A 23,186-nucleotide genomic window follows, 5' to 3' on the forward strand; every position below is an offset into this window, starting at 1 on the left:
TTCCTTCTGTAGGAAAGAGGTACTAAGGAAGATGTAGTCCTTCTCCTATTTATCTATGGACCAAGTCCAGGAAGCATGAGTTAGGGGCCTATTATTTTGTGTTCCTCTGGGTTTCTGGGACCTGGCTCACTCTTCCCACTCATAGTTTTCCTCTTGCTGAAGTCATAGTTGCTATAGTCTCCCGGATCCGGTCCAGGTCTTAAGACTGGGCATGCGGGAAACTCTGGGAGTCATAGTGGTTGATGGTTATCTTTCCGATACTGGCCTCTGTCCCTTGTTCTGGGGATATTGTAGTGTCATGGGAGTCGGGATATCCATACAAGGCCCATGTGGTGATGACCACAAAGTCAGACTTTTAAGGTAAATGCATTATTTACTAGGTGTAATGACATATGGATTAAAAAACATCTGTTTTAAAGTTAAAATATAAGAACCACCCACCCATTTGGAACGAAAATTACTTTCTTTACTGCCAAACAAATCATATTTCTCCCAATTTAAAAAATATACCCATTTAAAAATCTTATCTGCAGCACGCAATTTAATATTTATTTTGTCCAAAGTGGGTCGGGTGGCTTTTAGGTATAGTTTCAGCATTATTGTTCCTCTCCAAATCTTGGAAGTGGCCTAAGAGATATTAGCACTATACATGTAACTAACATTTTTCTGCCTTTTTACCCCTAGTATCGCCCTCTTTTTTCTTACCTCTTAGGACTCTGGGGCATCTTTATGGCAGCACACCAATTATTTAGCCACACATGAACCACCACTGTAAATCTGGCGGTTTTAGAGAATTGACACAGAGCATAGGTTGCCATATTGATTTTCTACTTTTTTTTATTGAGCCAATCTTTGCTGGAGTAGAATTTTGTTAGGCTGTACCCCCATTTACTAGTGTTATTAATATACAGAGAAGTTTCATATGACAGGGCATACACTTACTAGGAATCGGCGCCTGGTGGTTAACATGTTCTGATCTACTGCACCTGCATAAGCATCCATGGATTTCTTATACAGTAACTACAATTAGGCAAGTATGAAACGGTTAGGATTACCTTTTCTTAAAGTTGTGATGGCTTCTTCCGATAACCATGGTTTCCACAGTTCAGCAACAGCAGAGTAAACCTCACTGTCCCCCACAGGCAGCTGATCCTGTGAATAGGAATGCCATTTTTTTTTTACACCAAGTATATATCTCTGACAACAGGAAAAACAATGCCAATATTGTAACGCTGCAGTTGTGCTTGTAAACAAACAGACATGCAAGCACTTCAGTCACAAACAATTGTATTTGACATCACTTTGTACAGAGTGTGAGGAAATGAAAAACCAACGACAGTTGCAAATATCTTGGCGCTCATCTTTTACCATTAACCGAACTCAAATGTCGGAAAGCATTGCCCATTTGCAGCCAAATCTTATTTCGGTCAAATTCATTTTTTAATTAAGGATATATATTCACTGGATAGAAGACATGTTAGATTTGCATGAAAATACCCTGGAAAACCATTCTAAAGAAAAATGATCGCTAGTATATAGAAAAACCTGCAAAAGCCTCAATATTTTCTATCACGCATGAGTTTCCAGGAGAAGACAGACCACAATCGTCAGTGAAAAACATAATTTAACTATGCAGGTCAGGAGAACAGTTCTACACCATTAGCTGTGTGATGGCATTTAAACATGTTTTATTTATCTTTATGTCCTATGTGTTTCATTGTCTCTGGTTGTTCTTTTTAAACTTTTCCTTGCAACTTGGGTTTTACATTTGTAAGGGTGTAGAAGTAGGGGTCTGACAAAGTGGTGACATGTTTGTTGGCAAAGACTTTTATTTATAAAAGTAAAAGAAAAGGAAAAACCTACCCTGTCCTATCCTATTGCCCTACCTGAACAAAAATTATAGACTGTCAGAATGTCCAGTAAAGTAAAACATCCACCGTCCTTGTTCAGTTTTTGATGAGAAAACACACAAAGTGATACTTTAACTTCAAAGTTCTTGAACATAACTGCTCTTTCAAACGTATACAAAATACAGTTCCCAAATATCAGAGGGGAGTCCCCTCCCCTGCTCTCTCCAGCTTACAAATGTAGCACCCAAGCCTGGTTCACTATCTTGCCTGACTTGACTGTAGATTCCCAAAACACAAAAACACAGTTCCCAAGTATCAGGGGGGAGTCTGTTCTTTCTCCAGTTGCTAAATATCACCTCAAGTCTGCGTCACTATATTGCCCGACTTCAGTAGATCTTAGAATTCCAGTAAATGTCCCTTCTTTTGGCAGTGGGTCCTAGACCCCTTGTGTCAGCTTCTTGCACCTCCCTTTCCCCATTACATGCGTCCCACACCCCTCTTGGTGGGCTCAGGAACTCCCTCACTTGTGCTGTAGCTTGTTTCTCTTTTGTATGAGATTATCTTGGGATCTCCCCGAATTGTTTTGGGCCTCCGCCCAGTGAATGTATGCTTCTTCAGACTTGTGTGGGTCCTTGACCCCTGTCTGCTGTTCTTGCAAGACTCACCCAACTTCATATGTTCCCAGACCCAGGTACGCTGTACTGGTGGAGCTTCCCCGACTTCATATGGGTCCCAGACCCTGGTGTGCTGCTTCTACAGGACCTCTGTCCCTACTTCACTTAATGCGCAATTGAACAGACCTAGTGTACTCTCCTGGGTATCAGGTCTTTCCATCGAAAGCCATACCATCGAATACCATATGATCGAAAATTATTCATTGAATTGCCTTTCCATCGAAAAGCATATTCATTGAATAATTTTCGATGGTTAATTTCAATGGATAGGGTTAGTGTTAGGGTTAGGGGTTAGGTGTTAGGGTTGGGGCTAGGGTTAGACTTAGGGTTACATTAAGGGTTACATTAGGGTTAGGGTTGGGGCTAGGGTTAGATTTAGGGTTAGATTACGGTTGGATTAGCTTTAGGGGTTAGGGTTGAGGCTAGGGTTAAAGGAAGGTGGGTTTGGGGGGGCTGGATGGGGCACCCCTCCGCCCCCAATATATAATAATAAAAAATAAAAAAAACGTTACAAGGAGCTGGCCAGTGCCGAAATTTCAGCACTGGACAGCTCCATGTAACATTTTTTTTTTAAACTTTATTTTTATTGACAACATACATATAAGGTTGGGTGTGAAAGCAAACCCAGCCAGCAAAAACATCAAAATGAACCAGGTTGTCGGTATTTTTAGTATTAACTCCCTTCCCCAATTCCCCCCTCCCGCCCCACCCACACAATAATTCAACATACCAAGTTTTGAGGAATTGCAAACTATAATAACTTTGGGGAGAACACTTGCTTACCACTTGATTATTAACCGTACCACTTGAGACAGTGGGGTCTGTCAGAGAGTCAACTGATTAGGAAACAAACCGGATCCCTGGGGGACGTGAAGATGGGCACGATATTGAAGCAGCTTAGTATACATTCTACAAACGCATAGAAATACAATGCTCATGGAGAAGAACTGCGGTCCATTCTTGTACAAAGTCCGACATAGTGTCGTTCGCTATTGCAGTGAACTTTTTATATATAAAAATCGACCTAAGTTTACAGAGCCATTCCTCCTTGGACGGAGCCGAGGCGCTTTTCCATTTTTGGGCGAGTGCTACTCTCCCCGCTCTCAGCATGGCCCCGATGACCTTGGGAAATGCATTCAATTCTGTCTCCGGCATGGGAATGCCCAGGAGGATTTCCAACGGTAGTAGGGACGGGCAAAACCCCTCGATATACGTAATTCCGACCTGTAAACCTGTATAACCGGGGAGCCCCACCACATGTGAAACCAAGTGCCCCGTTGATGACAACCCCTAGGGCAAGAGAGGGACACATCCCTAAACATCTTGGACAACGTGGCCAGAGGGCGGTGCCATGAATGGAGAATTTTGAAGCTGTGTTCCATGGCAGCGGTATATAGAGATCCCGTAAAGATACATTTAAAGATTGCCCTCAAGTATGGTCGTCCAGTGGCATGCCCAGCCTTTCTTCCCATACGTTTTTGAAGGATTGTCTACCCTCTAGGTGTGCCGTTATCAAAACGCTATAGAACATAGATAGGGAGCCCTTCCGGGATGTACTTTTGGCCAAGATATTTTCAGAGGGAGTGAGGGGGCGTTTAAATTGGACGGCCCACCGAGGATGGGTCAAAATCCCCTTTAAGCTTAAGTATTCGAAGTCCGAGGGAGGGCCATCTTCCAATGCTTCGATCAATTTGTCGTATTCTATGAAGCCCTCTTCACGAAAAAGCTGAGAGACCCTCTCCAAGCCCATATCTGACCAGGACTGGGTGTCTCGGAAGCCCCTGGAGCCCAGGTCGATGGGGGGGAGGGGCCCAGAGCAAAGTCAAGGGGGACGGCCAAGAAAACAATTGTTTATTAACTTTGTTGGGCTTCCAAGCTGCCCACAGGGCCGCCAGGGTAGGGTGTGTTCTGAGCTGAGAGGGGAGAGCTTTTGGGGGAGCTCACAAAAGGTCTCTGACGTTTTTCGGGTGGGCGTGAATGTCCTCAATATAGGTCCAATATGTTCCTATGTCGTCCCTCACATGCTCTAGCATCACCCGGAGCTGAGCTGCTTTATAGTAAAGCCTAAAGTCGGGGAGACCGAATCCGCCATGAAGCTTTGGGAGGGTCAGGGTGGAAGTTTTGACTCTCGTCCTTTTACTGTTCCAAATGAATTGGAGGACCCGGGACTGAAGTGCCTCGAAAAAGGCCTTGGGAATCATCACGGGGAGTGCTGCAAAAAGGTAAAGGAGGCGGGGCAAGATATTCATCTTCACCGTGACCATGCGCCCAAGCCAGGAAAGTGTAAGGGGTGCCCACCGTCTGAGGTCGCTGCTAAACTGGGCCAGGATCCCCGGGAAATTGCATTGGTAAAGCTGGGATAAATCTCTGGGGATGGTGGTGCCCAAATACCTAGTGGACTCCCGCTCTATTCTCACCCCCAGTATGTCGGTGTCACCCCCGATGTCTCGATCCCCCAGACCCATGGGCATGATGCTTGATTTGGACGTGTTTACCTTCATCCCTGAGAAGGAGCCGAAGTAGTGTACGAGATCGAATAACCGGAGTAGGGAGTCTTGAAGGTTTGTTAGGTAACCCAGAATATCGTCTGCAAATAGGGAGAGTTTAAAGTCACAATCGCCACACCTTATTCCCGTGATTTCCGGATAATTTCTAACCGCTATGGCCAGGGGTTCCATTGCCAAAGCATACAGAAGGGGTGACAGGGGACATCCCTGTCGGGTGCCCCTAGAAAGGGAGAAAGGTTCCGAAGTGCCTCCGTTGACCAATACTCTCACCGAGGGGCCATTATATAATGCTGTGACCCACCCACAAAAGTTATCTCCCAAACCCATCTTTCCGAGAACCCTGCCCATGTAAGGCCACTCGACGTGGTCGAAGGCCTTTTCTGAGTCTAGTGAGAGAAGGTAACCCTCCACCCCCTGTCTGGATGCCTCATGCATGAGATCAAGATTTTTTCTTATGTTATCTGATCCCTGGCGGCCCGGGATGAAGCCAACTTGATCTCCATGCACTAGGGTAGGGAGGATTTTCGCCAGTCTATTTGCTAGGAGTTTGGCCAATATTTTGACATCGGTGTTGAGGAGGGATATGGGGCGATATGATTGGCAGTAGGAGGGATCCTTTCCCTGTTTGGGGAGGACTACGATCAAAGCAGACATCATCGTGGGTGGGAGGGAGCCCTGGTCCAGCGCAGCATTGAACATCTTGGCCATAAATGGGGCTAGCATGGACCGATAGGTCTTATAAAACTTAACTGTATAACCATCGTCCCCCGAGGCAGTGCCGCTCTTTAATGAATATATGGTATCTATTATTTCTTGCGGGGATATGGGGTGCTCCAGAGAATCAGCCTTGTCGGGAAGAAGGCCCGGGATCGGGAGGGAGTCTAGGAAGTCGTCAACTTCATTCCCATCACCCATATATTCCGAGCAATAAGGTTTTTCATAATATCGCCTAAATTGTTCCGCTATCTTGCTATCCCTCACGGTCGAGTCCCCATCCGGAGTGTGGATGGAGTTCACCCTCCTGCTATTCCTGAGCTCACAAAGCCTCCAGGCCAGTATCTTATCTGCCTTTTCCCCCTTTTCCATATATTTCTGTTTCAGAAAAGAGAGCTTCCTCTCCGTTTGTCCCACCAGGAGGTCCGCCAACTTAGATCGCAACCTCTGTAATTCCTCCCATTTCCCGGGAAACATCTGTGTTTTCAACTTCCCCCCGGTTGAATAGCCTCTATCTTTTCCCTTAACAATTTCTCCTCGCGGCCTCTCTCCCTTTTTTCCCCAGACCCTATACCAATAAGGGTGCCTCTAATAGTTGCCTTGAATGCCTCCCATAGTACCAACCTCCCCGTTATCATTGAGGGAGAAATAGTCCTCTATGGCTACTAGGAGGGATTGGCGTACCTCCTTGTCTTGCAGGAGGAGGTTGTTGCACCTCCACCGGGATCCAGATGCCGGGGCAGGGGGAAGACCCAACCTAATCTTTACCATATCATGACCCGTCCAAGGGACGATCTCCACTCCCAAATTCGAGACCTCTCCCTGCAGCGAGGAGTCAACCAAAATGTAATCTATACGAGAGAAAGCAGCATGTGGCCTTGAGTAGAAAGTGTAATCGGGATTCCGGCCCCGCTCGGAGGTACACGTGTCACACAAGCCCAGTTCCCCGTTCACTTCCTGAAAGGCCGCCGCCAGTTTCTTGTGGAGACAAATGTTAGGGCAGGGATTAGCAGACTTCCTATCCCTCTCGGGGCAGAGAACATATTGAAATCCCACCAGTAGGGCGCCCTCAGGGTGCCCTCAGAAAATTACATTATTATCTCTTTCATTCCCACCCAGAAGGTGTCCTGCGCTTCGTTCGGAGTGTATATGCAAACCAAAGTAAACAACCGGCCCCGCACTTCCCCCTTAACCATGAGATATCTTCCATCCGGATCTGATCTCAAAGCTTTAAACGCAAAATGGGCACTGGAGGAAACCAATAAAGCTACACCTTGCTTCTTTGCCTGGGAAGACGCTGTGAACATCTGGTCAATGGTTTTGGCCTTGAGCTTAGGCTCCTTACCCCGAACCCAATGAGTTTCCTGTACAAAGAGGAAGTGAAGCCGGAGCCTTGCAAATTCCCTCACCATTAGCGACCTCTTGGTAGGCGAGTTGATCCCGCGTACATTTATTGACCCCACTGTCAAGAATTGGAGCAAATCATCCATTAAAACACAGGTAAAGGCTCATAGCTCCCCTCTTAGAACAGCAAGTGTTGTTACTCCCACAGTGCTTTCGCACCCCGATAATGGCTCGAGACAGCCCCAGGGATGCAAAAAAGACCAGAAACCTTGGCGCGCTATAACTGTAACCCCAGAAAACCAACTCCCACGCTTCACCTCCCCACCCTCCCCCCTCCCCCCTGATCACCTGGCAGTTCCATGGCTTCATCATATCGCCAGGCCAGGCCACCATTGTCTCCCTCCTCCGGGCTCATTAATTCTTCATAAACAACAACTCAAGCCCGCCCCACCCACAAGATCCATGCAGAATACGAACAGTTACATCCCCCCTCCATTCACAGAGTCAAGTACAGGCTTATTCATTGAACATCAGGAGCCCCCTCAAATATTCGGAAGTTCCGGGGATGCTGGGGCCACTCTCCTAAATTTCCCTTACCCTCGAACTCTGCGCCTTTCCCTTGGAGCCTTGTTCCCTTTCGGGCCTGTCGGGGCTCGCTCACAATCCTGCTCTCCCATCTCCATATTTGGATTGTCCAAAAGTTCGCCTGACACCCTGTGAATATCGTCCTCCATGACCAGGGCATGCTTATAGCCCTCAAACTCAAAAGAAAGTGAGAATGGGTACCCCCACCTTTATCGGACCCCCCTGGTCTGGAGCATCTTCGTCAGCGGGGAGCAAAGGCGACGTCTTGCAAGGGTGAAGGCTGACAGATCCTGATACACCGAGATCTGGGCCCCCTCCCACTCCACTGGGCCTTTCTTGCGAGCCAGTTCGAGAATCTTGCTTTTCTCGGCAAAGTAATGAAAACGAACGAGAACGGACCTGGGGCCTCTGGAGGATGCGCCCGCTCTATGGGCCCTGTCAATGGTTGGTTCGTTAGTGTTGGCCCCTTCGAAGAGCAATCCTATTACTGCGTTGACAGCTTTGATAATGTCCGCTTGCGTTTCACCTTCGTGCTCCAGGAAAACCTAGGAAACGCAGGTTGCAGCGGCGTTCCCTATTCTCCAAATCATCCAGTTTTAGGGAGCATTTCTCTTCCCTCCTTTCGAGCTCCGCCAGGCGCATGTCAAATTGTGTCTCAAAGATGTCATTTGCAGCTGTATTGTTCTCTAGCGCCTGAACCCTGTCATCAATATTGTCAACTTTCTTATGCAAGGAGTCTAATCGCAGAGCAATATCCGCCCTAAAGCCGCTAATTTCCTCCAGGAGGGCCGCCATGCCCTTGGTGACTGTGCTGGTGTCAGTAGATTCCTGCAGCATCTGGGCCGCCATCTCGGGGGGTATCAGGGGGCCACGGGGCAGGCAGCGGAATTTCTGTAGAGACTCCTTCCAGTGCATAGTCCCCACCCGAGCATCCCTGCCCCGCCGGGGCCGCCCCTGAAAGCTTGTGCCCAAAGAGTCCCGCTATCAAGATCCCAGTCGGCACCACAAGGAGCAGGGGCCGATCTCACAGAAGGGGCAAGGGTCGAAGACCCAGCGAGGGCGGTCCGAATCTCCGACAAGCTCACCCTCGTAGGTGTAGGTCTCTCCCCCACAGGGCTCCCGCCTCGCCCTTCACCCTCCAATCCGCGTGTCTTCACTCCTGCCGAAGCGATGGACAAGGCCTCTCGGGGCACTTATGTAGACTCGTCACGTCACTCCTCTTGGGTGACCCCCGCCAATTTGACGCAGTACCGGCGGCGGGTCCGGCCCCCGGAGGCGCCCCCTCCCGCCAAATGCTTCTTAGCCCAGTGGCTGAGCGCCGGATGGACTAGTCCCGGGACCCCTGTGCCTGCACCCCAATGCGGCCCGCTGGTGCCGGCCTCTTCCAATGGGGCCCCGTACGTTCGCTTTGTCTGCCTGGGTCCCGCGGGTCTTGGAGGACACCCTGTTGTCAAAAGCCCCTCCGGGGCGTCAATACGTGCAGGGGGCTTTCTCCAACTGCACTCCCGCCTCCTCCCGGGACTCCAGCAACCCCTGGGGAGCCGTCCAGGGAGTCCGTGTGCCGCGTGTGCGGGCCGATGAGAGGCCACGCCTGCCTCCCGCGCGCTCCCGACACCGACACCTGGTACACCCGTTCTCGCCGCACGACCACACAGGGCGATGTACACTCCAGCGGGGGCTCCCTCTCTCCGCCCTCTTCTGCATTCTTCGGGCCACGGGAAGGCCTCCAACTGTGCAGTGACACTAGAATGCTGATGCTTTTATTTTCAATGCATCTTTTTCAATGCATTGGCATTTCGATGCATCGTTTTCGATGCAATTACTATAAACCCTCTCCTGCCATGTACTGTTCTACATAAGAATATTTCTTAAAGTTTGTTCTGGCTTTTACATTTCTTTCATTATCCATTTCTGTCTCCCAGAAATATTGGTACATGTCTCTTTAATCTTTGTGGCCCCCTCCTTGTCCCACCAGCCGGCCCGACACTTTCCCTACGTTTGGGAAATGTTGTTGCGGTCTACAGTCTGTCCTGGGAGTAGAGCTGGGCTTCACTGTTGCTTCTGTGCTTCCGTGCTGGGCGTCCTGCTCTCGCAGCTCCAAAGCAGTAGGTTTTCTCTTGTGTCCTCGAATGCACGGCTTCTTCTTACTTTGGCTTCGCCGGTCGGGTTTCCTCTTTCCCCGTCACTGGGAAAGGTCCTAGTGGAGACACTCATGCCTCCTCGAGAGCATCTCTTCCTCTTCTCCAGGGGTCTCTCGCCATGAGACCGGCATCCCATTCCTCGCTCCTCCAGGGTTGGCTTGACAAGGTACATAGGGCCTCATTACGACCTTGGAGGAATGGGTTTTATCGGCACCGGTAATGGTGCCGGTAAACCCATTCCTCCCTATTACGAGGTTCCCTCGCCGGACCCGCTCTGGACATCTGGTTTTTACAGACGTCCATAACGGGTTCCGCGAGGGGACCAGGGAGCTAACAACGGGCCCATTATTAACGGGCCCGTTGTTAGCTCCCTCCCCATTCCCATTGAGCACTATGGGGGCTCGAATGGGAATGGAGAAGGAGTGGGCCCGGGTTCCCTGAAGGAGGAAATACCGGGCCCTCCAAACTCGGAATGGGCCGATATTTCCCCATTCAGGGAACCCGGACCCGATTTTGGAGGCATGGCTGCCTCCAAGATCATAATAAGGCCCATAATCCTTTGCTTTATATCGCGAGGACTGTCTCTAGTACACTGTACCTCATATGTTGGGTCCGCAGTGGGAATTTGCCTCTCTGGTTGATCTTCTTTGTGCCAGTGATTGTATGCACTCCACATGGGTAAGCATCACACTTCCTCGTCCCAGTATGATTGGTGTGAATGAAGTCCTCTACTCATAAAGGTGTGGGGGATCACAGGCTTCTGAGAGGGAGTGAATACTGCATTCTCCCAAAGCCATCAGCACTGGTCCCATGGAGGGCTTCCCTCCCCATGAGATCCACCCGCTTAGTACCACTCCCAAGGGGACAATAGGGTAGCGAGCGGCCTCACCTACCTGGCCTCATGGGAAGGGGCTTCCCCACGCATGGGAGCGATGACAATACCCTGGTATTCGTCACACGATATAGCAATTATGTATGCTTATTGTTATTGGGAGAAAAGATCTGTTAAGGCTATGATATACCCTATAAAACCTCAGTTTTAGAACTACCAGCCCTTCGGTCAATGAGCCAGGGCAGCATTAGCTGATGGCATAAGAACGGCGGACACTGCGTTTTGAAACCTGGGTATTCAGAAGGGTCATGTGAGCGGAATACTTGCACAATGAAGGATAAGGACTTTGTTCATGCAAGTGTAAAGCTACTGCCATGTGAATGAGATAGCTGACCGCTGGTTGCTACCATAGGTTGGCCGTTATGGAACGTTCTGGGTCAGGTGATGCGTCTGACAGATACATTTGCGTCAATGAAAGACTAATATGAGGACAGATGGTCTTAGAAGGACTAGAAGCAGTCTTCACAGAGGTCATCAAGTAGCCATTGTGCTGCCTTCTATCTAAAGTTCCAGTTTCCTTTCATCATTGTATTGATAATCTATAACAGTCAGGGTCTTGGGAGGTGGAAATGAGGTTGCTGCTGGAAGGTTGAAGTGGATATGTTGTCATCCTTTGTCTTTATTGCGTTGCAAGGCAATAAACTGTGTCATTGCTTCTCTTTAAAATAAATTGTGAAAGACAAAATCTTATTGAAAAAAACACAAATCACTTGATGCTTTTGAGAAAGCTGATACCGACCCAACTCACTGCAGTTGTTTCCCTGCATTTTGTGCACAGCGTTTCGTCCAATTGTTTTGTTGCATCTTTTTGAGGTGGCACTAGAATAGGATTTATTATTTTATATTTAAGGGTTGCTGGGGGATGGGGCATAGAAGGCAGGTATGGGGGGTGTTTGTGCCCACCCTGACAATATGTGCAAAAATGAATAAAACAGACACTCCCTGGGCAGGGAATAAGGCACAAAAGAGCCGGCTGCGAGAGTTCAAGGAAAAGTTTATCTAGATCTCTGTGAGCGCTCTGACCACATCAAGGTTACAACACATTTATATAGTACATCGACATCTTTAACATATAATGCTACGTTGGACCTGGATTGGTCAGCCGGGGTGGTGTCTTAGGTGTGGGCATCATCTCTTCCTCCGGGTTGGTTGCTTGGTTGGCGGGAGGATTGATGTCAGACATCTGTGTTCCGGATGGCTGAAGGTCAGGTCGCTGTGAAACAAGGTGGTCACTATCTAAGCTAAGAAAATACATTCTGAGTAATGCATGCACTAAATAATAGTTGATCAAAAGACCCTCAGTAGTGTATCATGTCATTGGACAAATCACTCAAGAGTTTATATTATCTACAACATTTGGGTTATACAGGTCACAGGTTTATGGGCCTTAACCACTATAATAATGTCATTGAACTATAGGGTTAGTCTCACAAGAATCTCAGGTATGTGGCACTTGTTAGTATTGGGCACGATATACTGCAGCAGGGGTCTAATGTTAGTTGTGGGGTCTGTTGGGTGGGCTTCATAGCATGGTTGGTAGTCTGGCACATGAAAGGAATGCCTTGCAAGGACACAGGGTTAGAATGGCAATAAGTTTCAACTGGCGAGGGTAAGAGGGCCAGGACACTTTTGTGGAGATGGTCGAGCTATGTGCTTAGCTCATGATGGTTCACATGCAGGACAGTGATCTCAGAGGAAAAGGGATGTGTTACATGTATTACTTGTTGCAAACAGCTCCGACTTCAGCATGAGAATGGAGCTGCAGAGTTTTCCAGTTGGAGTGGGGACGAGGGTGGGGGCCATGTGCTCTGAGCTTGTGCGGCGGGCACAAGGGAGAGATGCATTTTGTACTATCGCAGTGAGGCCTGGTTACCAAGATGGAGTCGAAAGGGGGTACAAAAAATGGATGCCCTGTGTCCTGCTTGGTGGTCCCATCTGCGCGAATGCAACCCAAAGTTACATCGCATAAGGGTGAGGGGCGTACCCACCACTAGAGGCACTTGGTCCGAGTTATGTACTGAGAAGTGATGGTAGAGAGGGGCCCATTGGCACCTCGCTCCCACACAGGGGCTTGCACCCAAATAAAAATGGCACACAAAATGCAGGGAAACGGCTGCAGTGAGTTGGCCCGCTAAGAGATGTACCAGTTCTGTTAAAGTCAACAGGGTTCTAGAAGGAATGCCACCAGATTCAACAGTATACACACCCCAAGTTTACTTTGGGCTGCAGGCAAATTAGACCCATTTTGTAATTGTGAATAAGTGGTACTTATTTAGAAACAACATTAGCAAAATAAACAGTCAAAAAATGGGTTCTCAAAAGCAGGCTGACAAGTGTTAGTGTTGTTATGATCAAGATATATTAATGCTTGAAGATTTCCGGTTGTTGGTAAATGTGTTTCAAAGTGTCCCTCACCGATGAGAGACAAACCCCTTTTTAGCACCTTTCTTTTTACAGTACCATACATAGAAAGCAACAGAAAAAAAACATCCTGCCCACTCAGCCTGCAAACTTACCGACCAACATTTGATCTTTGAGAACCTATTTTGTCTGTAGCTCTACCCTGGACTGCAGGAAGTTTAAATAGGGTGACATCAAATTCAGGGGAATTTTCCACCCACCCCAAATCAGGCGTTCACAATTTATATTTATTTAATGACGTTCTTTTTATGAACCTGGGACCCCCAATTTAACAATATTGATTCCCTACAGCCTTCCTTCACTTTTGGCACAAGAAACACAAGGGGTTGCATAAAAGGTATATTTATTAATAAAATAGAAACTAGTAGATCAATTTAAATATAAACAAATTATGCATTTATGAAATTCCAATGTCAATGGTGACTACAATGAAGAAAGATTAATACACACTGGTCACATCACTTTTCTGTTCTACATTTACATGAACATTTTTAAACCTACACCTCACATCCATACATTTAATGTACCCTGAATGCACATCTGCCATGTCTACAAACGCATGAGAGTTTAGGATAAGACTTTCATTTGATAAAAACAAAATTAAATGAGAACATTGCTGCCTATCTAAATTTCTCTACTGATTTGGAATAAAAGAAACACCTCCCCTCCACCCACTATACATGTGAGCATCTCAAACAGCATTCCAGAAACGCAATTTAAAAAACGCAGACTACTTTACACTCCTGCATGTAAATTGCTTGCCATAAGGAAAATGTATGATCAACTTATATGTTTGCTAGATTCCCTTCAGTGGTGTCTCTATTGCATTAATGCACAAAAGTGTACATTTCTCATAATTTCATAGGGCAAATTAAAGGTGGGAAAGGGGTAGCAGTTAATAAGCATTTCCCCTTATTCTTGGGTGGTTCAACGGTTCCATGTCAATTCATCGCGGGATGTTTTTTCGCGGGGTTTTTTACCGCATTTCTTTTACGAAAAAACCCGTCGAATTTTTTTTTAATTATTTTGGGGGAGGAGGGGGTTCCCCTCCCAAACCCCCCCACTTCCGAAAACATTCGATGTGTTTTTTCAGCAAAAAAACATCCCGAGATGAAAGGACGTTGTACCGGTTCAACACCAGGCACAGAACTTTGCTTGCTCATTTAACCAGGGAATTACTTCAGTCATCTTATTTTTCACAGTGGGATATCCTTTGGCTCACAATCTGTGCTTGATCATTGCACACAGGAGGAGCATGAACTCCCCACATACACCATTCGGATCTATTTTGTCAAGTCTACAATTCCGGAAGCACATTCGCTTTTGAAATATTTACAAATGCATCAGGATGTACAGTTAATTTATATAGCCACACCCAGCGGTGTAACGGTATACCGGTATAATTACCCTGAACCTCCTCATTTAATCACAATAACATTGACCTTGTCCATAATGGTTTACTGTGTCGTGTTCAGCATCAAAGCACAGTTTTGTTTGTTTGCAGTGGCTTCATTTTGCTCAAATGAACACGTGGGAGACAGAGGCAAGCCGGCAAAGCCGATTTGTGCAGGGCCGCACACACAGACAGTGGAAGTTCTGACCACTTTATTATTTCGTTTAAATTGCCTGCCTGGCACCTTCCAGCAAGCTAGCATCCCCACTAAGCAAAACAGATAATCTGGTGTCAAAGACACGAAGCTGCAGTCGGCACGAGGCTCCAGTGAATAATTGAATTGGAACCTCCTTCCACAGCTGTATTGCTTGTGCACTCTAGTAATAAATGTGCTTTTATCTTCCATACAAAAAGAAACACGTTTTGCGTGAAAAAAGCCTCCCATGTGCAGTGCGGAACGGGTTGTTGTCCGAGGAGTGGGGCTCAGGGGATCCCAAATCGTCATGTTCAGAGCCGTTGTGTGTAAAGAAAGCTTTAACTTTTGTTTCCCATTTTGTTTTTCTTTCGTAGCTTAGTGAAACAAAACGTTATTTGAGAGTGAGAGAGAGAGAGACCACCCTGCCAGCAGGATCATAAAGGTATCAATTTGGTCCAGGCCCTATGAACACTCTACAAAGGAACACATTAGCTCCTGTCCTGCAGCACACTTTGCAAAAGCTCTCGAGTGGTGGTCCGGGGCCCAAGCTGCTTTGTATGGGCAAATGTTGTACGGTGAGTCTCGCCAATGTCGCCAAGGTTTGGAGCGTGAACATTGCAAAGTGCTGCATTTAGGTTAGAAGAATGGGCCTATGGTTGACAAACCTTAGGATAGTTCTTCGCCTCTGTTCGCCCAACTAGCATTCTTGTCTACATTGGAGTGGACTCAATGTTCATGAAGGTATGTGGGAGGCTCAGACCTGCATGCTATCAGTTTACACTCATCAGAAAAGTCCAATGGAACACCATTTGCTGTATTGGCACATTACAAATACTGAATAAATAAATTAAATCCTACTGAAAAAGGCTTCTTTATAAGCGATCATGAGCTATGTTATGTGTTCCTTTTACCTGGCAACCGTCTGCATTTATTTGACATTTCTGAAGTGCTGCTAAGCCTACAGCCTACTTTTGTGGCATGCAGACCGTCCGAAAAAGAGAAGTTTGCAATTGCACGAGGTCCAGAACCATTTTAGTAAATAAACAATGCCCCAGTTTTCACAGAGGCTGAGGGGGTGACTGAGCATGCAGCAAAGAATTAAAATGTTTGTACGTATTCACATTTTCTCTGGTTACAGCTTTGAGATGACGGTGTGGTTACCAGGTAATATCCATTTACCAGATGTTTGCTTTGGGTACCTGCAGATCTGGTTGAAGATGCATGGTTGCCCATTTCAAAATGTTATTTGGGGAGCCCCATTCCCTACAGCTGGAAAAACAGCCTGCATATGTTAACAATATGTTTTTTGGGCACAGTTTCAGGTGGTGCAGTTGTGACTCCTTGAAGCACATACCTGATTACAAAATCAATACATTGTAAGGAATGAGAAGGAACTAGTTCATTCAGTGCAACATAAGTAAAGGACTTAGGTTTTTTGAGGCATCTGTGTGGTTTGTAAATTATTAGGTATTATATAAATTACATTTTGGATTGTAACAGATTATAATGTTTTTTCTAATGCATACTACAATGGGTGAAGTCCCTGGTTTTATCATTGAATTTGAATACTAATCCACAAATGTATCACTGCCCCAACACACCCACTAGCTGAAAGCAGGGTGCAAATGGTCTGTGATTATTGATCACCTTTTGGAGCGATTTATCTTTGGCCACCAAATATACATTTGAAGTGACACAGCCTCAACCTGTGCATTGGTTTTGTGGTGTGTAGATTATCAAGGCATGTTAACTGTCCTCTGCATTTTAGAACAAAGAAAAGCAACCTAGATATGGAGCTGAAACCCTAAATGACCACTTAAACAATACTATAAGCTTTCTTTGAAAGATTAACAGGGCCCCAAAGACTTGGGGGGAGGGGGGATCTACTTCAATAGAAAGGGTTGATGTTCCTACCTACACATATCCTTGCCCAAGCATTTGTCCAGCGTGGGCACAGGCCTTTTTCCCCTGGTGATATGTGTAGTCAGTGTTCGCTAAGCATTCAGTGCGGCCAACGTGCATTCAGTAAATGAAGAAGGGAGTTTGGTGTTCCCAACTAACAGTCCTAAAAGACAAAATGCCCATTTTTGTCACGTCTACTAAAACACATTTATATACAAAGACAACTTCTTGTTTGTGGTGTAAGTCTGTTAAGAAAAGTCAAACATTGTCACAAAGTATTATTTAAGGTTACAGTAATATGTGTGCTATACCGCAATAACCGTGGTATACCGTTACTCGGCAAGAAGGTTATCATACCGTCCAAAAATCCATACCGTGACACCACTAGCACACCCCCTCGATACTTTTACAAATAAAAATGGCTGGGATTTAATGGATTGCCCTTTAGGGTATCGCTCCCCACAAAATGATTTCCCCTTAACTTTATGCTTACATAGGAATTTCTTTTGGCTGTCTCAGACAGGTGGGTAGCCTCTTAAAGACTGGTTCGATTCTACCCGTCTAGGAATAGGTGGCCTCCACAGTCTGGTTTCCCTCTTTCGGTATTAGACCCACCGTCCTTCAAACTGAAGGCTTGTGAGATTAACTCCAGGTAGGCCTCTCTTGAAGTGTATCGCTAGTAATCCAAATTGTGTCCAACAGGAAAGCAATCTTTTCCATTCTCCACGAAAGAGCTTCTGAAGGTCTATTTGAGCCCTCTGCTTTGTAGAATAGTTCGAAAACAAAATGTCTCTCAGATTTTCCATTAGGTCAAAAACAAAGTCCTGGCTAGGTAGTCTGAACAGTTTCTAATTGATCCCATCTCCTAGGATGTGACCAGCTGACCTGGATAGGTAAATATTCACAACAAAAACAAATTTTGCTCTTTGTCCCTCCTGGGTTGCTCACCTACTTATCTTTGCGTAGGCTACAGGCCTGCTCATCTCATCCCTTATCTCACCCACTTGTGCAGCATCTGGTTTCTCAGTCCCAGGTGACCTACAGGCTTGCTAAAGCACAGCTTTGTTTGCCACTGCTCTCGCCCTTCCTGCGGTGTTCAGATTCTCAACCCTGTGCAGGCTCTGGGTCTGCTCTGCCCAGCTTTGGTTCTTGCTTATTTCACCCCATCGCTGTGTCTTCATATTCTCAGCCCTGTATAAGCTTCAGGACCTGTTCAGCCCTGCTTTGCTTGTCACTCTCATTCGCCCCTTTGTGGGTTGGTGGCATATTCAGCCGCATGGGGGCTCTGGGCTACTCCAGACGGTTTTGGTTATCGCTTGGTGGGGTGTTCATCTTCTCAGTTCTGCATTTGCTTCTTGTTTGTTCAACCCAGCTTCGTGTGTTGCTTCTTTCACCCCTCGTGGGGTAGACATAATCTCAGCCTTGAGTGGGCTATGAGCCTGTTCAGCCCTGCTTGTCTTATCGTTTCTCTCAGCCCCTCCTGAGGGTATTCGTAGTTAGTCTCTCCCAGAGAGTGGGTTTGGTTTTGGCCGTACCGCCCTTCACTCGCTGTCGTATGCAGCTGTAACCGTCTCTTCAGTGTCAGTACTCATTAGTGGAGGCGGTCTCCAAGGCCAGTATGGGCCTGCACTCTTGACTTGTCTATGGTCTGCTCAGTTAGCTTTTCCAGGTTGCTTCTCTCTTCTCTGGACTTCAGCATGGGCAAGACAAGACCCCCGTATGTCTTGTTTTCTTTGGTTTTGCTTCCATCTTCAGTGATCCCACACTGGTCTGGGTCTACACATTCATAGAAGCAACAGCATTCCATGGGCTGCCTTGGGCCTCCAGCCTCCACCTGTACAAGCCAGTGTTTCATGCTCTCGGGCTGTTCTCTCTCATGCTGCAGACTTCCAGGTGTATGTAGGCTACTTCCTGGAATGGAAGGAAAGATTCAATTGGTCCTGGTCTTCACAAGAGGGTATTAACAAATACAGGTCAGATTCCGAGCCATCCAATTTAAAGGGGCCCTGTACATGATTGCCCTATTCAATTCCCATACAACCAACAAACATTGATGATTGAGAAGTGAAGATAGATGGAACAGAATTCTTACTTGGGCATGCCATGTCCCCAAAGGTGGGTGGGCGTACCGCCGGTGGGATCCCCCTTTCCCTGTCCCCTCGGGAGGGTATTGTGTAGTGGGCTCATCTCCCTAATCCCAAAGGGGATGGCGCCCTATCAGGGCGAAGGGACACATTTTTTCCTAGATTCGTCACAGTCTCCAGAATGTATGGGTTTGAACTTTTAAATGAGAAACAACTGCCTTTATGGGAGTGCATCATTTCTCTGATCTAATTGTTCAGTGTGTGTGTGATTGGATAATGTTCCAAATGTGACATCACACTAAACCATCCCCTTCATGCTCACTGGGCATATTAATGAAGAGGGCACTCTAATGGGAGAAACTTCCAAACCTACTTTCCCTCCCACTTGATGTGATGCAATCTTGGAGATTTCTCCATTAAACATCATATTCCTCATATGTGATCATTCTACTAATCAGTTCATTAGATTGCTCTCACTCAGGTGAATCCAATCGTGTGGTTATCATCTCGGCACAACCTGTAAAATGCGTGTGACAAATGTTAACATTTTTCCCTCTGGTGCTTTTATACAAAAAAATGTTTTCTATCTCAGAATAATAGGCTTGCCAGCACAGACACTAAGATATATGAGCCACTAACGCACGCAGTTTCTGCACAAAAATATCCACTGCCTAATTTGAATAATTAAACAAATTATGAAAAAATATACATTTTACATTCAGCTGATAAGAGCTTTTCACCAACAATTTAAAACATTCTACGACCTTCCAATCAAATGTTATTTACAAAAATGATTCCATACATAATTTTATGCAGGGCTTTTAAAAAAATAATTCTTTACATATAATCTGATGAGTCACAATATGAAATGGCATAGCATCCCCTCCCTGACAACAGAACATCTTGTGTCATCCTCTTTAAAGATTAGAGCTGGCCATTTATAATTCCTGAGAAGGTGGTTGTCATAGAACCGGTGTCCAAGGGCTCTATAAAGTTACGGTTGCTGGCAATGGCCATTTATGAACCAGTCGTGCCCCATTGAGAGATTCCAGCATCTGCCTGTACCTTTTGCCAGATGTAGTCTCTGAAGGGGCACATATCCTTCTCCAAGCTGATGAGAAGTTTTGATTATTTGAGAAGTGACCACTGGATATACCGACTGCAGACACTGGCGTAACAGGGGCCCCCGCACTCCCTGCGGTGTGGGGGGGGCCCGCGACCACATGTTCTGGATGGGGCCCCACTTGAAGTAAAAATAATTTTTTTTGTTTTTTTACATTTTCTTTTTGAACTCACTCTGCATTTCTAAAGAAATGCTTTCTGTAACAGAAATAATTTCTTTATGAAGGAAGAGTGAATACAAAAAGTCTGGTGGCTACCCCCACCCCATGACATGAAGAACCTAGGCTGGAGGCCTCCATGTCATGGGGTGGGGGAAGCCCTATGACTTCAAAAATAGTTTATTTTTGAAGTCACTCTGCCTTCATAAAGACATTATTTCCGTTATGGTGCAGTCCATAACGGAAATAATTTCTTTATGAAGTCAGAGTGACTTCAAAAAGGAACAATGGGCCTCATTACGAGCATGGCGGTAGCCGTGCCTGTATAGCCGGCACGGCTACCGCCATTCTCGTTACCTGCACCGCCTCCCGCGATTGGGCAATAACCGGCCCATTACAAGATGAATCGGCCGGTAATTGCCCATTCGCGGGTGGCAGTATTGCCGGGCTTCTGATCCCCATTCTGCCCAGCTGGGCAGAATGGGGATCAGCTGGGCAGAATGGGGCTGGGGAGCATGGTTGCGCTGGCACCGTTGATAACGGTGCCGGCGCAATTACAAGTTATGCTCGCGGGGTGCCGCACAGCCCGCCAGGTACGACCTGGCGGGCTGTCAGGAACCCGCGAGCAGAACTCGTAATGCGGTGGGACGGTATGAACGGTGCTGGTGCCTCACCGGCACCGTTCATACCGTCACCGCCATGGTCCTAATGAGGCCCAATGTATTTTTGAAGTATTATGGCTCCCCTCAAGCCATGGCATGTGCGTGCGTGTGTGAGTGTATGGTGAAAGAGTGCGCACAAATGTATGGTTGGCTGGGTATGCGTGTGTGCGTGTACGGTGAAAGGATGTACCCTGAAATGTATAGGTGGCTGCCTGGTTGTGCCTGTATGGTGAAAGTGTCCACACTTTAATGTATAGGTGAGTGTATGGTGAAAGGGTGCACACAAATGTATGGGTGGCTGGGTGTGTGTGTGTACGGCGAAAGGCTGCACACTTAAATGTATGGGTGGCTGCCTGGGTGTGCCTGTATGGTGAAAGGGTGCACACTTAAATATATGGGTAGGTGCCTGGGTGTGTGTGCCTGTGTGGTGAAAGGTTGCACACTTAAATGTACGGGGGGCTGCCTGGCTGTGCCTGTATGGTGAAAGGGTGCACACTTAAATATATGGATGGCTGGGTGTGCGTGTGTGTATATGGTGAATGGTGTGTGTGCTTGTGTTCAGGGGTGCAACAAAACCTACATTTCAGGGGGGCTAACTTTAAAATGCTGGGAGAGGTGCTAACTTCACGTGTGGTGGGGAGGAGCAAACATATTTGTGTGGGGGCATCGAACTTCTTTACGCATTTTAATGAGACTATTCTAGTGCAGCTTCAATGTTACAAGCAGTTAACTCTCTCCTTTAGGTCTGAAAGCACCCTCTTATGGGCTGCTGTGAGAATGACTGGTCTCCTGTTTCCGCTCTACCCTTCCAATTACTCCCTGGCATGCAAGTACTAAACCCAAATCACAATTTCAATTGCTTAAAACATTTGGCATTTGAATGCAGGTACTAACAGTGAAATTATGTACATTAGTAATTGCTGGGCCGGGCCCTTGTTAATGGCAAAACCCAGGTGCCGTTTAACATCTGTGTCCTTTTCTGTACGGCAACTGCTCTGACGGTCAGCCAGGTCAAGTCAACATAGCCCACAATTTCAGTAGGGAGGGGCGGGGGGGGGGGGGGGGGGGGTGCTGAAGCCCAGTCAGCTCAATGGTGTTGCACCACTACTTGTGTTTAATGCCTTGATTAATTATTGGTAATCTTCTTTACAGCTAGCCCTATTCTTCCTCATCATAGTACTTGTGTATGAGGCAGTACTTGTGCATGAGGCACTATGCAATAAATCATAATGATCCATGCTAAGCAGGCATGATATGTGGTATTAGAGGCTAGAGAGGCATTTTGGTGCTGCCAGTCTAGTCATTCCTCAGTTTGGTATGACTTTTTTTAACTGGGTATTTCGGATAAAGCAGTCCTGCTAAGTGTAATTACCTGGCTAGATTGCCATTTGGGTTCTGCCAGTCTAGCCGTTTCTTACTGCGGCACTGTATATTTTTCTGGGCATCTGTGATAAAATTATATGTTATGATATGATAAGTCATATATAACACACCTGTACACAAGTGTTTTTTAGGCAAAACAAGATAAGAGAAGGAAAACTGAGGGAGGACAAGACAAATGATCTTACTAAGCTTTGTGTCATTCAGATCGTGCAAGTGCGAGAACGAGAAGTGCAAGGGGGAAGGGAGAGGGGAAATGCAAGGGGTAGGGGAGGGGAAAACAGGGCAGCAATACTCTGAGTAAGTGCCCCCAGGGCAGCGTGGCTCTGGGTAGTGCAAGGAGAACAAGGTACTGTAGGGTTACAGTTACAGCCCCTAACTGCGTGGTAGGCCTGGAGGCAGTGCAAGGGTGAGTGATCAAGAAAGAGTCTGGACTCAGTGAGACAGAGGGTAGCCAAGCAACCAGTTGGTACAGCGGACAGGTAGGTCAGCAGGGGAGGGAGAGAGAGAAAGCAGAGGAGAAGAGGAACGTTTTGAGCTGCTTCCGGAACTTCAGGTGGTCTGGCTCAAGTTTGGGAGGCTCAGGGGGGCCATTTCGGAGGGGGGCGCCTGCAGGGGAGAAGGTTCTACCCCCCCACTCTCTGCCTGGAGAAGTATCTAACCCTTAGGGCTCGAGAAGGAAGGTATTTTGGAAGATAGCATTGGATGTAGTGCAGATACCAGCCCCAGAAAGCCTTGTGGACAATGAAAAGGGTCTTGAACTTGATCCATGAAGCCACTGAGAGTCAGTGGAGAGATTTCATGGCTGGAGAGATACAGTCCCTGGGCTTGAGGCCAAGGATATGTCTTGCAGTCCTGTTCTGGATTAGATGCAGAGGGTGGAGAGTAGAGGAAGGCAGATTGAGAAAATGGCTGTTGCAGTAGTCCAGCCTAGAGAGAACCAGTGCTCTGGAGACACTGAGCTTCTGGGGGTAAGTGAGAAATGGAAGAGTCCATTTGAGGAGGTGCAGCTGGTAGTGGGATTTCTTGGCGACATCCGAGATGTGAGGAGAGAAAGAGAGAGTGGAGCTGAAGATGACACCAAGAATGAGCGAGAGAGGAGAGTAGGCTGAGAGGAGCCTGAAGGAAAGCTGAGTGTCATCCGCATAACACTGTAAGTTA

General features: G+C 46.9%; 1 protein-coding gene across 1 annotated transcript in view; it reads right to left on the reverse strand.

Moving 5' to 3' along the window:
- Positions 1 to 23,186, reverse strand: part of SMPDL3A (sphingomyelin phosphodiesterase acid like 3A) — a 384,143-nt gene that overhangs the window by 175,244 nt on the left and 185,713 nt on the right. The window contains exon 4 of the mRNA XM_069606594.1: positions 1,056 to 1,152. Within this exon, the coding sequence (XP_069462695.1) occupies positions 1,056 to 1,152 (97 nt within the window). The remainder of the gene's footprint in view (positions 1 to 1,055; positions 1,153 to 23,186) is intronic.

Source organism: Ambystoma mexicanum, chromosome 4p (assembly GCF_040938575.1).
Source record: "Ambystoma mexicanum isolate Mex_15411 chromosome 4p, UKY_AmexF1_1, whole genome shotgun sequence".
Taxonomy (NCBI): domain Eukaryota; kingdom Metazoa; phylum Chordata; class Amphibia; order Caudata; family Ambystomatidae; genus Ambystoma; species Ambystoma mexicanum.